This window comes from Balaenoptera physalus, assembly GCF_965194825.1.
Source record: "Balaenoptera physalus genome assembly, chromosome: 14".
Lineage (NCBI taxonomy): Eukaryota > Metazoa > Chordata > Mammalia > Artiodactyla > Balaenopteridae > Balaenoptera > Balaenoptera physalus.
This window is the reverse complement of record NC_138893.1, coordinates 90170687-90184477: the sequence shown is the minus strand read 5'-3', so window position 1 is coordinate 90184477 and position 13791 is coordinate 90170687. Positions and strand designations below refer to the sequence as shown.

The 13791-nt window shown below is 34.5% G+C and overlaps 1 protein-coding gene across 4 annotated transcripts in view; it reads right to left on the bottom strand.

Moving 5' to 3' along the window:
- Positions 1-13791, bottom strand: part of CTNNA3 (catenin alpha 3) — a 1725675-nt gene that overhangs the window by 48701 nt on the left and 1663183 nt on the right. For all 4 annotated transcript variants that reach the window (XM_082424660.1, XM_082424659.1, XM_082424661.1 and 1 more), the window contains one exon: positions 12301-12435. In XM_082424660.1, coding sequence (XP_082280786.1) covers positions 12301-12435 — 135 coding nt within the window. The remainder of the gene's footprint in view (positions 1-12300; positions 12436-13791) is intronic.

Below are 13791 nucleotides of genomic sequence, written 5' to 3'. Positions count from 1 at the left end.
TTTTTTTTTTCTAAAACAGAAATAGTCTTTTCCATTAAATTTTAAATTCTTCCAATATTTTCCTTTTTAATAATATAGAACTATTTGACATACAATAAGAACATGGCAACAATTATAAGAAGTAAATTTAACAGTAGAGACTCTCACATCACATTTATATTTTTCTTCCTTTTCCCCCTCCATTTCTTTTCTTCTTAACTTTTGTGTGTGTGTATATGCATTATCCAGATGTTTTATCCTCTCCATCTCTTAACTTCACAAAGAAGATTTCACAAAATGGATCACTGCTGTTCTGTGAGAGATACCACAACAGTCTCAGTAAAGCCATGTCAAATCAATCCTATGCTTATGGACAGTATATTGCACCATTTTGATACACATCCCTCACTTTTCTCTAGATCTAAAATTAACAGGTAACTCCTAAAGCATCTGATCTCATTCTCACTGATGGATATTGTTTAAGCAAAATTCTAGTAGCAGTCTTTTAAAACAAATAAAAATAAAACAAAACATCTTGCTATGTCATATTATAATTTGGCAATTGGTGCTTAGAGGAAAATTCTGTATAAGAACTGGGAAGAGAAAGTGAGAGCAAAAGGAAATAAGAAAGATAGTGAAATAGGAAGCACCAAAAATCTATCGCCCCTCACAGACCACAACTGTATTGTACAATTGTCCAATCTGACTTATGTAACTATTTAGGAACACTGGAGTCTATTGAAGGTTTCCAACTTCCAGAGGAAGGTTTGGAAGGTACATTATGGTTAATTTATGTCAATTTCAGCTCTTAGCACCGTAGCAGCTATCCATCCCCCACTCCTCAGCCACTTGACAGGCAGCTGTGCACATGTTCCTGTAGTAGCTTGCATGCAACTTATGAGAGCTAGGGTGGAAAAAGTATGCTGTCTCAATATCAGAAATCTGTGATCTTATCCCTGAGTGCTGCTTCTCATCACAAAGGTACAGACAAAGTGGCAGAGGCCATTGTTGCACCTACCCTCATTGTTATAAGCCCTTTCCACTCTGGCTCAAGTGACTTCTAGGGGCACCTTTCTTTACCCTCATTTTTCTTTTTTCTTTCCTCTTTTGGAAGCCAGATATTGAAGATTAGAACATTCAAAACCAACCACAAATACATGGGGAATTAGAAAGTCACTGCACATACCCAGGGGAAGGCACAGGCTCATAAAACACCTGAGAAGACCGCCAGGTTACACTTTAGGCTGATCACTGACACAGAGATAGCCTGCAATAATCAAAAAGCAAAACAAAAGACCTCACAAAAAACCAAAAGCAAACACACACATACACAGCAAACCCTGGGGAAGAAGGAGAATCTGATTTGCAAAATTAGATTCAAATGACTAGTTTTCAAAATAAAAGCACACAACATACAAAGAAATAAGAAAGTATGTTCTATTCAAAGGAAAAAAAAAATAAACCAACAGAAATTGTCCCTGGGAAAGACATGATGGCAGATCTACTAGACAAAGACTTTAAAACAACTGGTTTAAAGATGCTTAAAGAACTAGAGAAAGATATGGAGAAAGAAAATAATGTATGGACAAAACAGAAATATCAATAAAGGGAAGCCAAAAAGAAACTCTGGAGTTGAAAAATACAGTAACTGAAATGAAAAATTAAAGGGATTCAGAGGCCAATTTGAGCAGAGGCAGTAGAAAGAATCAGCAGACTTGAAGATAGTACAAAGAAATGAACAAGTCTGAGAAGCAGAGAGAAACAAGATTGAAGAAAAGTGAACAAGAGCCTAACAGACTTGTGATATATTACCAAACAGACCAACATACCCATTTGTGAGAGTCCCGGAGGAAGAGAGAAAAGGGGGCAGAAAGAATATTTAAAGAAATAATGACTGAAAACTTCCCAAATTTGATGATAGACATGAACATAAACATCCAAAAAGCTCAGTAAACTCCAAGTAGGATGAACATAGAGACTCACTCCAAGACACATTACAATCAAACTGTTGAAAGACAAAGACAAAAAGAGAATTTTGAAAGCAACAAGAGCAGAAGCAACCCATCAACTACAAGGAATCCTCAATAAGATAATCATCAGACTTCTCACTGTGAACTTTGAAGACCAGAGGGTATGGGATGATATATTCAAGGTGCTAAAAGAAAGACTGTCAATTGAGAATACTATATACAGTATACTGTCCTTCAAAAGTAGGGAGAAATTAAGACACTCCTAGGTGAACAGAAACTGAAATAGTTCATTACTACCATTAGACCTGCCCTGAAAGAAATGCTAAAAGGGGTCCTGCAGGTTGAAATGAAAAGGCACTAGACAGTAACTCAAAGTTGTATGAAGAAATAAAGGTCTCAGTAAAGGTAAATGCATGGGCAATTATAAAAGCTAGTATTATTATAACAATAGTGTGCAACTCCACTTTTTGTTTTCCATGTGATTTAAGAAGCTAACATTCTTTTAAAAAAGCAATTATCAGTCTAAAAGTAAGTATGAATGTAATTTTGGTTTTTAACCCCACATTTTGTTTTCTACATAATTTAAGACACTAATGCATTAAAATTTTTATTTGTTTATGTTTTTGGACACACAATGTATAAAAATGTAATTTTGTAGCATCAGCAACTGAAAGGAGTGGAGACTAGAGCTGTTAAGGAGAAAAGAATTTGGATGTTATTGAATTTAAGCTGCTACAAATTCAAGTTAAAATGTTATAACTTTGGGATGTTAAACATAATCCCCATGATAATCACAAATAAAATAGCCACAGAATATACAGAAGACGGAATGAGAAAGAAATTTAAATATTCAGTACAAAAGAGACTAAGATCAGAAATTATGAGTTGGAAGGAACCATAGAGCTCATTTAATTCCAAACCTTAGTTTAAGAGATAGATAAAGAAACCCAAAGAGATTAAGGTCTAGACTACAACCTGGGTCTCCTAATTTGGAGTCCAGTAGTTTTCCCTCCTGTTAGCTTCTCATGTTCAAGATGAAGAATATGTTCTGGTCAAGCTTTCTTAAAAATCTGAGAACATTAAATCATCATTTTTATCAGTTAATACTGTGTTCAAGTCAGTGTTTTCCACATCTTTCTATTAAAACCATTCCTTATCTTTGGGAGATTGGGATTGACATATATATACTAATATGTATAAAATAGATAACTAATAAGAACCTGCTGTATAGCACAGGGAACTCCACTTCACTGTACAGTAGAAACTGACACAACATTGTAAAACAACTATACCCCAATTAAAAAAAAAATTCCTTATCTCTTGATATCCACAGCAACTATCCCAGCTGAGTATACCAAGACCACCTCCTGCCATTTTGCCACTAACCCCACTCGGAGGCTATAGAGCTTACTTTCAGTAGTGATGGAGTAAAGAACTTGAGAATTAGATTCTGGCCCTGACTCTGCTGTTAGATACTGTCATGCACTAAGGCAAGTCATTGAAAGTCCTTGACCTATTTCATTGTTTGTAAAGCTACTTTGAGTTAGATACTTATAACATGAAGAGATTATAAGATTCCTTCAAGTGTTATTACAACCAGATGCATAGCACAATCAAGAAACTCTAATCCATTGTGATATCAGCTTACCTAAATACCAAGAGAATTTCATAGACTACTTGACTACATTGCAAGGAAAAAAAGAAAAAAAGAAAGAAAAGAAAAAAAGAAAATACCCCCACACCTTTTCTTGTTTTTAAAATATATTCTTTGAGTTACTAAGGTCTATTACTTCCATTTGCCTCCTATTCAGCATTAAAAACAAACTGAAAACTCCCAACATTCTTGAGAGTTAAATTTATTGGCCAGGTGTCTTCTTCCTTCTCTTTACTTTTTCTCCTCGCCCTTCTCCCCTTCGTCATTTCTTTCATCTCTCCCCATTCCATTTCATACATCTCCTGGTCCTTTTTTAAATCTCTAAATACTTCAGTTGATTTTCCAAATCTTCTTTTAGTTTTCCCAGTGTTCTTGATGACTACCAATGATTGCAGCAGGTTCAGAAAGCTCATTAACTAATTCCCTTAATGTCTTAACATGGCAAGCACATTAACCTACTAAATCATTCTGTATGTAATTCATTGCCTGCGTTCTGCAGGCCCTAGTGGCTCTTTCAGTCAATAGCTGCATTGTTACTGTTCCCTATCATTCCTAGTTGAATGCGCACTGCCCCTTGACTTCAGCTAAAGCTGAATTGCTGTTGTTTGGCAAATTTTCCATCTTGCTGATCTTTCCCCCCCTGACTGATTAGTTTTATTATTTATCCAATTTTTAAAATTGTGGCTTTGGCACATCTGCTCAGGGTAAGACAGCACAATTAAACACATTAAAGGAAATGCACAAAACATGGTGATTATATAATTAATCAGCTTGAGGTAGTATAAAAAATTGCTAGCCTAGAAGCATAACACTTTGGGAAAGGGTAATTTTAAGAATTTAAAACCATTTTAATTATTTGATTTTTTTCTCTTAAATTCATATATATATATATATATACAGGCTAGAATATAAGAATATTTATTTCTTTATAGCAAGACTCCTTTCACAAGGTAAAATAGCTTCCCCACTTGGCACCATGCTTAAGGACACTAGAACAACTGACAGAGAATTTATTGGAATGCCCATAGGTAACCCAGGTACATTTTAATCTTCGTAGAGTTATATTTGTAATGTGTTCCTAATTAGTACATTAATAAGTCAAGAAGGCTATGGAAAATGATCTGCAACAGTATGTTTAATTACATGGTTTCACTGTGTTTTGCTATCATTTTTTTCAATTAAGCTTTTATATATTCCCCCTTTTTGTGAGAGAGGATAGCCATTGGAAGGCTTCCTTTTCATGTGACTGAAGCATAAAATGAAGCTGAGTTAGTTTCCATAATCCAGGCAATGTCCTGGAGCTCAGCTCTGGTAGAATAATGTCTAGCACACAGTATATCTGATTACTATCTCAAATCATTGGTATTAACTTCGATTATTTTCTCTTCTAAGCAATACTGAAAAGTCTTTGAATATATGGACATATTTACTTTGTTCTTTTGCTAAAATAAAACTGTGGATAGAGCACTCAAGTCTTAATCTTAATGGGAAATTACTGCTCCCATTTTACCAAAATGACTGTATCTAAATGTTTTTATATCCTCATTCATCTGTATCTAAATGTTTTTATATCCTCATTTCTCTTCATTTATCTGGATCTGTTGCTCAGGAGAAAAGTTCTTTTTTTCCAAATCTACACTTTCTACCTGTTTTCCTAATTCCACTCCTTCTCCCCTGTTTAAGATTTTATTCTATCAGTTACAGTCTTAATCCTTATAGATTCATTCTTTTCTGGTTCTTGCTCTTTATCTAAACATTTGCTCAATTACTACCATTTAAAAAGTACATAGGTAAAATGCTAACCAAAAAAAAAAAAAAAAGGAGGGGAAAAAAGAGTAATAAGAAGAAGCTTCCAGCAATTCCATTTGCCCAAGTCTGTCTCAGTCTCTTCCCCACCCCCCATTTTCTCCTTCCTTTCAACTACAAACTGCTGGAAAATCTAGTGTAAGCTACCATCTTTTCTCTCTTACTGCATACTCAGTATTCAGCCCACTATGGCCTAATTTTTGCTTTCACCATATTACTGATCCTGCTTCAGAAAAGATGTAAAGATACCTTATAAATGTAAAATCCAATATGTGCTTTAAGGCTCAGTTAACCTGAATTTTCTGTGTTTCTAGTCACTGGCTATTGTATCTTCAATCATTCAAAATTATTCATGGACTTTATAGTCTAAAGGAGAAAATGTATAAAAAAGTAGATAATTACAATATATATGAGTACTGCTGTGACTTTTGTCTTAATAGAGGGATATGGTATAATTGCTAGTTGTCACCCAATAACTATTCTCTCTTCATAGAAACAAAACTCTGATTTAGATAGGGAAAGCAACATGCCTAGATTAAAACACACAGAAACAAACAAACAAATTTTACATTTTGTGGTGTCCTTTGCAGTTATACATAGCCATATAACTGAAGTCTTGGCAATAATATGTAAGAGAAAGCATTTGCAAGAGACTTAAAAAAGATTTAGGAATGTTTGCTTCTGTGTCTCTTCATTTTTACTGTCTGGAATACAAATGCCATAGCTAGAGTTAGAGAAGACATATTTTGATCCTAATAAAAGTGGAAACCAGAAGCCAAGCATAATAAAGCAGAAAGACATAAGAGCCTGATTCCCTGATGACTTTGTGAAGCTGACATTCAGAACTGCCCATTATGGATGGATGGATGGATGGATGGATGGATGGATGGATGGATGGATGGATTGATTGATTGAGATAGTAAACTCCCAATTTCTTTAAACAGCTACAACTAAGTCTCTGTGTCTGATACAGGCACATTAGAATAACGTGTAGGAAAAACATTCTTTCTGGATCTCTGTCTCAGCTATTTTTGGTCTTATTCAGCATACTTTCACTGGATGATCCCATCTATTTCTCCTTCATACCTCTCTCCTCATTTCCAAAACCATATACCCAACTTCTCCTAGACTTTTCTCCTTGGATACCTCTTAGTCGCTTATGACTAAGTCACTTATGACTAAAACCTGAATGAGCTGCCTTACCCGTCTTGATCTGCTCTTTCTTCTGTGTATAGCTTTTGGCTAATGATGCCACTTCTAACTATGAAAGCTACCAACTCTCAAATCATTGGGGGTAAGTCTTAATTCTTCCTTCGTCTTCATCCTTAAAATTCAATAGATCATTGATTCTAATCATTTCTACCTCAGAATTTTTTCTTGCAAGGATACATGCATCTCCATTCTCACCAAGACTGCCTTAACCCAGGTTCTCACTGTTAATGCTCTTGGACTTTTAAAAAAAATCATTCCTAAAGAGTCTTCTGTCTTCCAATCTCTCATCTTTCCATCTATCACCACCCTGTTAAAATAAAGATGTAGCATGCAGATGCATACACACACACACACAAACACAAACACACACACACGAATAATATTTGGCAGTAAAAAGGAATGAAATTCTGCCATTTGCAAAAAAAAACATGAATAGACCAAGAAAGTATTATGCTTAGTGAAATAAGTGAGAGAAAGGCAAATACTGTATGCTATTACTTACATGTGGAATCTAAAAAATAAAATAAATGAATAAATATAGCAAAACAGAAACAGACTCATAAAGACCAAACTAGTGTTTACCATCGGAGAGAGTGAAGTGGGGAGGGGCAAGATACGGGTAGGGTGTTAAGAGGTACAAACTACTACGTGTAAAATAAATAAGATACGAGGAGTCTCCCAAGGCAATAGAAATAAAACAAAAATAAACAAATCAGACCTAATCAAACTTACAAGCTTTTGCATAGCAAAGGAAACCATAAAAAAAACAAAAAGACAACCTACAGAATGGGAGAAAATATTTGCAAATGATGTGACCTAAAGGGCTTAATTTCCAAAATATACAAACAGCTCATAGAACTCAACAACAAAAAAACAAACAACCCTTTCCAAAAATGGGCAGAAGACCTAAATAGACATTTCTTCAAAGAAGACATAAAGATGACCAGTAGGCACGTGAAAAGATGGTCAACATCACTAATTATTAGAGAAATATAATCAAATCTACAGTGATGCACCACCTCGCACTGGTCAAAATGACCATCATTAAAAAGTCTACAAATAACAAATGCTGGAGAGGGTATGGAGGAAAGGGAACCCTCCTACACTGTTGGTGGGAATGTAAATTGGTACTGCCACTGTGGAGAACAGTATGGAGGTTTCTCAGAAAACTAAACATTGAATTACCATATGATCCAGCAATCCCACTCCTGGCCATATACCCAGACAAAACTATAATTCAAAAAGATACATGCACCCCAATGTTCACTGCAGCACTATTCACAATAGCCAAGACGTGGAAACAACCTAAATGTCCATCGACAGATGAAGGGATAAAGGAGATGTGGTACATATATACAATGGAATACTCTTCAGCCATTAAAAAGAACGAAATAATGCCATTTGCAGCAAGACAGATGCAACAAGAAATTATCTTACTAAGGGAAGTAAGTCAGAAAGAGAAAGACAAATATCATATGATATCACTTATATGTGGAATCTAAAATATGACACAAATGAACCTATCTACAAAACAGAAACAGACTCACAGACATAGAGAACAGACTTGTGGTTGCCAAGGGGGAGGGAAAGAGGGAGAGGGATGGACTGGGAATTTGGGGTTACTAGGTGCAAACTATTACATTTAGAATGGATAGACAACAAGGTCCTTATGTATAGCACAGGGAACTATATCCAATCTCCTGGGATAAACCATAATGGAAAAGAATATAAAAAAAAGAATGTATATATGTGTATAACTGAGTCACTTTGCTGTACAGTGGAAATTAGCACAACATTGTAAATCAACTGTACTTCAATAAAAAAAAAAGATGCAAGGATATATTGCACAGCACAGAGAAATATAACCATCATTTTATAATAACTTTAAATAGCGTATAATCTATAAGAACATTGAACCGCTATGTTGTACACCTGAAACAAATATAATATTATAAATCAAATATACTTCAATAAAAATAAAATAAAAGGTTAGGTATGAACTCTTTAAAAAAATGTTAACTTCCGAATACATATATCGGTTTATACCCATTTCAAACTTCAACTTTTTCAATTACTCTCAATTGCCTATAGGATAAAGTTGAAATGTTGTTAGTGATCCTTTTGAAACAGCCTCAGTTTCATTTAAAGCTTCTCTTCTATTTCCCACCCCCCTTAACACACACCAACAGACCAAGTACAGTTGTTTGCAATCACTTCAGACTGTTTGTTATTTCCATAAAAATCCTTATCTTTCCCTATTTCTTTCTTTCTACTTCAGTTGTTCTATCTACCTCAAATCCTTTTCCCCTCCTTCCCTCATAAATATACAGCTTTTTTGTTTTGTTTTGTTTTTTTACCTATTAATCAAGGACCAAATTAGAGTCAAACCACTTTCTGGGGCTTTCTCTTGTTCACTTGCCACATCAGTGGAATTAATTATTCCTTCACCTCTTACCATATGCTTTTGTTCATTCAACTATCATATGGCCTATTACATTATTTTGGCCTATTACATCATTTTTGTATATTTAGGTATATTTTATGTACCTTAATTTTGCACATATTTGAGCATCTTAAAGGAGGCTTTGCATCTCCCAGATGTTCTCAGATGCCTGGTACTGAGAGGATGCTCAACTCACGGCTGGAGTTTTGGACTAACTACACTTTGGTTTCGTTATAAATAAAATATGTAACTTCAGGCTAAATGCTTGCAGATAGACATAAGAATCATTGGAAAATTATTTTAATTAAATGGTCTATTATGAAAATGATTTCAGATTCCTTTATGTTATGAACACATCTTCTTTATCCTAAACCCTGACACTCCAGACCCAGAATACATTCTGCCCATTCACTCCAGAAATGGATTCCATTCATACCTATTTCTTTCTAACCAAATATATTTGTTAAAAGTAATGTTTCATGAACCTGATTTTGGAATGCAAACTTTGAAAAGTGTAGTTCTGAATACCAAATTTCTGTAATTTTTAATGGGCTTCCCTGCTTTACAATCAGGTTTATTACTTTTCAAAAGACCTCATAGAAAAATGATGGCTTAGATTAGAACTTCTTCTCAATTTAAAGAAGAAAGAAGACGAGAACTCAGGATCACAGAGAGAATAAAGCAATTGTGCTTTGGCACACACAAGTTAAATGCATTTTAAAAGCTTTCCAGGATCTACCTGCAAGCAGATGGCAGTAAGGCATGTAAAAGGGTGCATGACATGCTCCCTTTCTTCAGATTTATTTTTTCTAATGGAAAATTACGGGTGAAATGATGACAAAATAGCTTTGGATTTGCAATGCTATTCTTCATTTTATATAATGACAGCTTTTAAATTGTAAATCCTGGATTCTAAATGGCTCATGCTTAATCTATCTGTAAAATATGTAAAGTTCATGAATTTGAATCGTCATATCAAACAGGAAGGGATTAAAAACTCAATTTGTACATCTGGAGGAAATTATATTTGGAGGGACAATTAACAGTAATACATCTTAACATAATGTATGGGCCGAACTTCTATCAACATTTTTGAAAACTTAGCTTCAGGCAACATGAAGAGGTAAATATATAATTGGAAAAGAAAATTCATGTGGATTTAGACCTTGTGAATGATGGTGAGTGTGTGAAATTGAGAAAAGTCAACAGATGACAGGCTTGGGTCTACAAATAAATATATTTTTTACACATTTAAAGTAGTATAATGGGGACTTCCCTGGTGGTGCAGTGGTTAAGAATCCACTTGCCAATGCAGGGGACACGGGTTCGAGCCCTGGTCCGGGAAGATCCCATATGCCGGAGCAACTAAGCCTGTGTGCCACAGCTACTGAGCCTACACTCTAGAGCCCAGAGCCACAACTACTGAGCCCGCGTGCCACAACTACTGAAGCCCACACGCCTAAAGCCCATGCTCTGCAACAAGAGAAGCCATTGCAATGAGAAGCCCACGCACCGCAACAAAGAGTAGCCCCTGTTCGCCGCAACTAGAGAAAGTCCGTGCGCAGCAAAGGGGACCCAACACAGCCAAAAATAAATAAATAAAATAAATGAATTTTAAAAATATAAAGTAGTATAATGTTAAGTGAGAAAATGAAGACTGAGTGTCTAATAATCCAAAATAAAGACACAATATTTTAAAATGTTTATATACGTATATGCATTCTGTTTGTATATATGCATATATGTAGTCACACACGCATTCATATACCCACACACATTTCTGTGTGGATAGACAGTGACTACTTAAAATGCATTTTCCTTTGAAAAATGATAGGGAACCAATATAGCACAGGTTTTGTTGGTTTGCATTACTGTTTTTGCAAAATTTGAATATCAAGGAAACTAATTTTTTTATCTCTAATAATTACTTAGACATAATTTCCAAATTATTCACTTTTGATTTTTGGTTTTCAGTTTCATCATAGATTCAAGCCTGTCCACCTGAACAGAAAAGGCAAGACCTTTGAAGGTAAAACCCAGGTCTGATATTTACTAATAGGAACTTGGGGAAGCTATTTAACCTTTCTAAATTTCTTTTTTTTCAAGTTTTAAAGAACATAAAACAAACAACTAAACAATCTATCTGGCATGTTATTGTGAAGATTAAATGAGACAAAATATAGGCAAGAGATAGTCAGTAAGGATTAGTTCCCAGCCGTCTACCCTTGATGGTAATTCTTTGCTTTCTTTTTTTTTTTAAGCCAACTGCGCAGATTGCGGGATTTAGTTCCCTGACCAGGGATTGAACCCGGGCCCTTGGCAGTGAAAGTGCAGAGTCTTAACCACTGGACGGCCGAGGAATTCCCTTTGCTTTTGTTTTTGCAACTATGTTCTTTTGAAAAATGTTAGTTCATTGGGGAAAAAACCAAAGTCTGGCTAAGGGGCTCCCAGACTTACACATTTATACGTATGCTAGCATTTTAAAAAATTTGTCCTCATGAATATAAGTTCCTAGAATGTTCATGATGTTTCATTTTAACTCAAATTTATAATCTTGGTCCATGTCCTTCTCAAAGTCACTGATAACTGAATCCAATATAGACATCAAATATTATTTTATTACCATACCCACTCTAGAGAAATGATCTACTGTTATTAAAAGATGAGTAGAAAAGGTAGACATTATTTCTACCGTGGTCATTTTATAGCAATTTGAAACTCAGGGTCACCAAAGAATTTATGAAGATTCCTCTAAACCTATTTACATTCTATCATATTCTACTGCTACAATTACATCTGGAGATAATAGTTTTCAAGACCTGAATTTCTATGATATAAAAATGAATAATGAGAAAGCAAATATTAATTAATAGTAATAAAGCAATTATTTCATTGACTTGCAATTACATATGCACTTATTTTTATAAAAAATTATAGGATTCAATTCAGAAAGCCGTGCTCTAAATTCACATCCATTTCTTATATAAGGGGCTTACAAAACCTGATTCACTGTAACATCTCTGAAGTAAATAAAGACAAGCTATACTGACTTAACATTTCTTTAAGAAATCTGGCAAGATTTCTTGCTAGTTTAGTTTCATGCAATTTTATATACTCCAGTTGAGTTTTTTCTAACCTACATGGCCCTAAAAGATTTGGTGGGGTAAGGTGGGGTGTAGCTTCTTTGTTTCAAGCATCTTCCACAGGTGATGGGATAAGTCTGGGGCAGTACTCACCGCTGACATGATGAGCTCTCCTCCCAGGTTCTGGATCTCAGCTTTAACTTGACTGCAGATTTTCAGCTGGTGAGAGTAGAATTTAATCTGTTCCAGGTAGGCCAACAAGTCCTGTTTGCATGATGGATCTGGGCACTAAACATGCATGAGATAAAAATGGAAATAGCAAAACAAAGAGTAAGTAGATCAGAGCAATTAAATATTGAGATTGCAAGTATCTTATAAGGCACTGACTTTATTTGCATTGAGTCCCATTTCTCCGACCAAGCCCATGTAGATTCTGATATGCTTCCACCATTAGAAGAGTTTCTTCATGTTCCAACCTTAACTACTTTAGCATAGACAGAAGAAGCAGTAAAGGAATTTCCAGACATGAAAAGGTACATGAAATAATTGCCTTTAATTTATGATAAGGTTAGAAGCCTTAGATTTCATTTTTAGGTAAATCTGAAGAAGTATTTAAAATGCAATTATTCCCTTCATCTAAAGTTTCTATTAGAATACTCCTCGAGACCCATAGTTCTGCATTGTCTGTCCTTCGTTATTTATATGGGCATTAAAAACATCTGCAACAAAACATATATTATGTTCTATTACTTTCAGCATTTAATGTTTTTAGCTATTACTGACAAAAGAAATCATTTCCACCTTAGCTAACAGCTGTGGATCTACCTGGAGCCAAGAAAGAGGCAGCGTACATGTTTTAGAGATGTGTTAACTTTCTTTACGAAAAACAGTCTCCTACATTATGTTAGCTTCTGTAAGGAATTTCCTGGAGTAGAGCTTTGTGCTTAATCATACCATGATAAATACCTGTGGTCAGTGTTTAATGTTTGTGTTCTTTCTCCTGTGCAATTAGCATAGATTTTTTAAAATCCCCGATAACTTAATTTCACTTTAAAAACATTCATAAGGATATAGAAATATGAACTGTAACTTATATGCAAAGATATTCACTGCAGCCTTACTTACACTAGCAAAATTTGGAAATAAATATTCTATAATAGTGAAAAGACTAAATAAGGATACATATCAATATAATGTGATATTATACAGTCCCAAAAATTAATATTTTCAAAGGAAAATGTTTTGGGAAGGTAAAAAAACACAGCATTTAAAATTTCACATACTATCTCAATCAAAGTATGTAAAAAATATGTGTTTATGTTTGTGTTTAAAACATAGCGGGAAATAAATATGTGAAAATGGTAAATAAACATGATATAACTAATATTTTTCACTCTCTTCATATTTTACATATCTTAATATATATTACTTACATTATATTATTTCTATAGTAATAAAAATGTTATTATTTTAAAAGCTTTAATTCTAATAGCCAAAAATGAAAACTGAAAAGTAGGATGAAAGACCTGAAAGTATTCCATGCATTTCTGCTTTTACATAGTAGTTAATAAGCTGGAGTGTTGTTGAAAAATTCCTGAGAATCTTATTCTCTTTTATATTTGCTAAATAGACTAATCTACATAG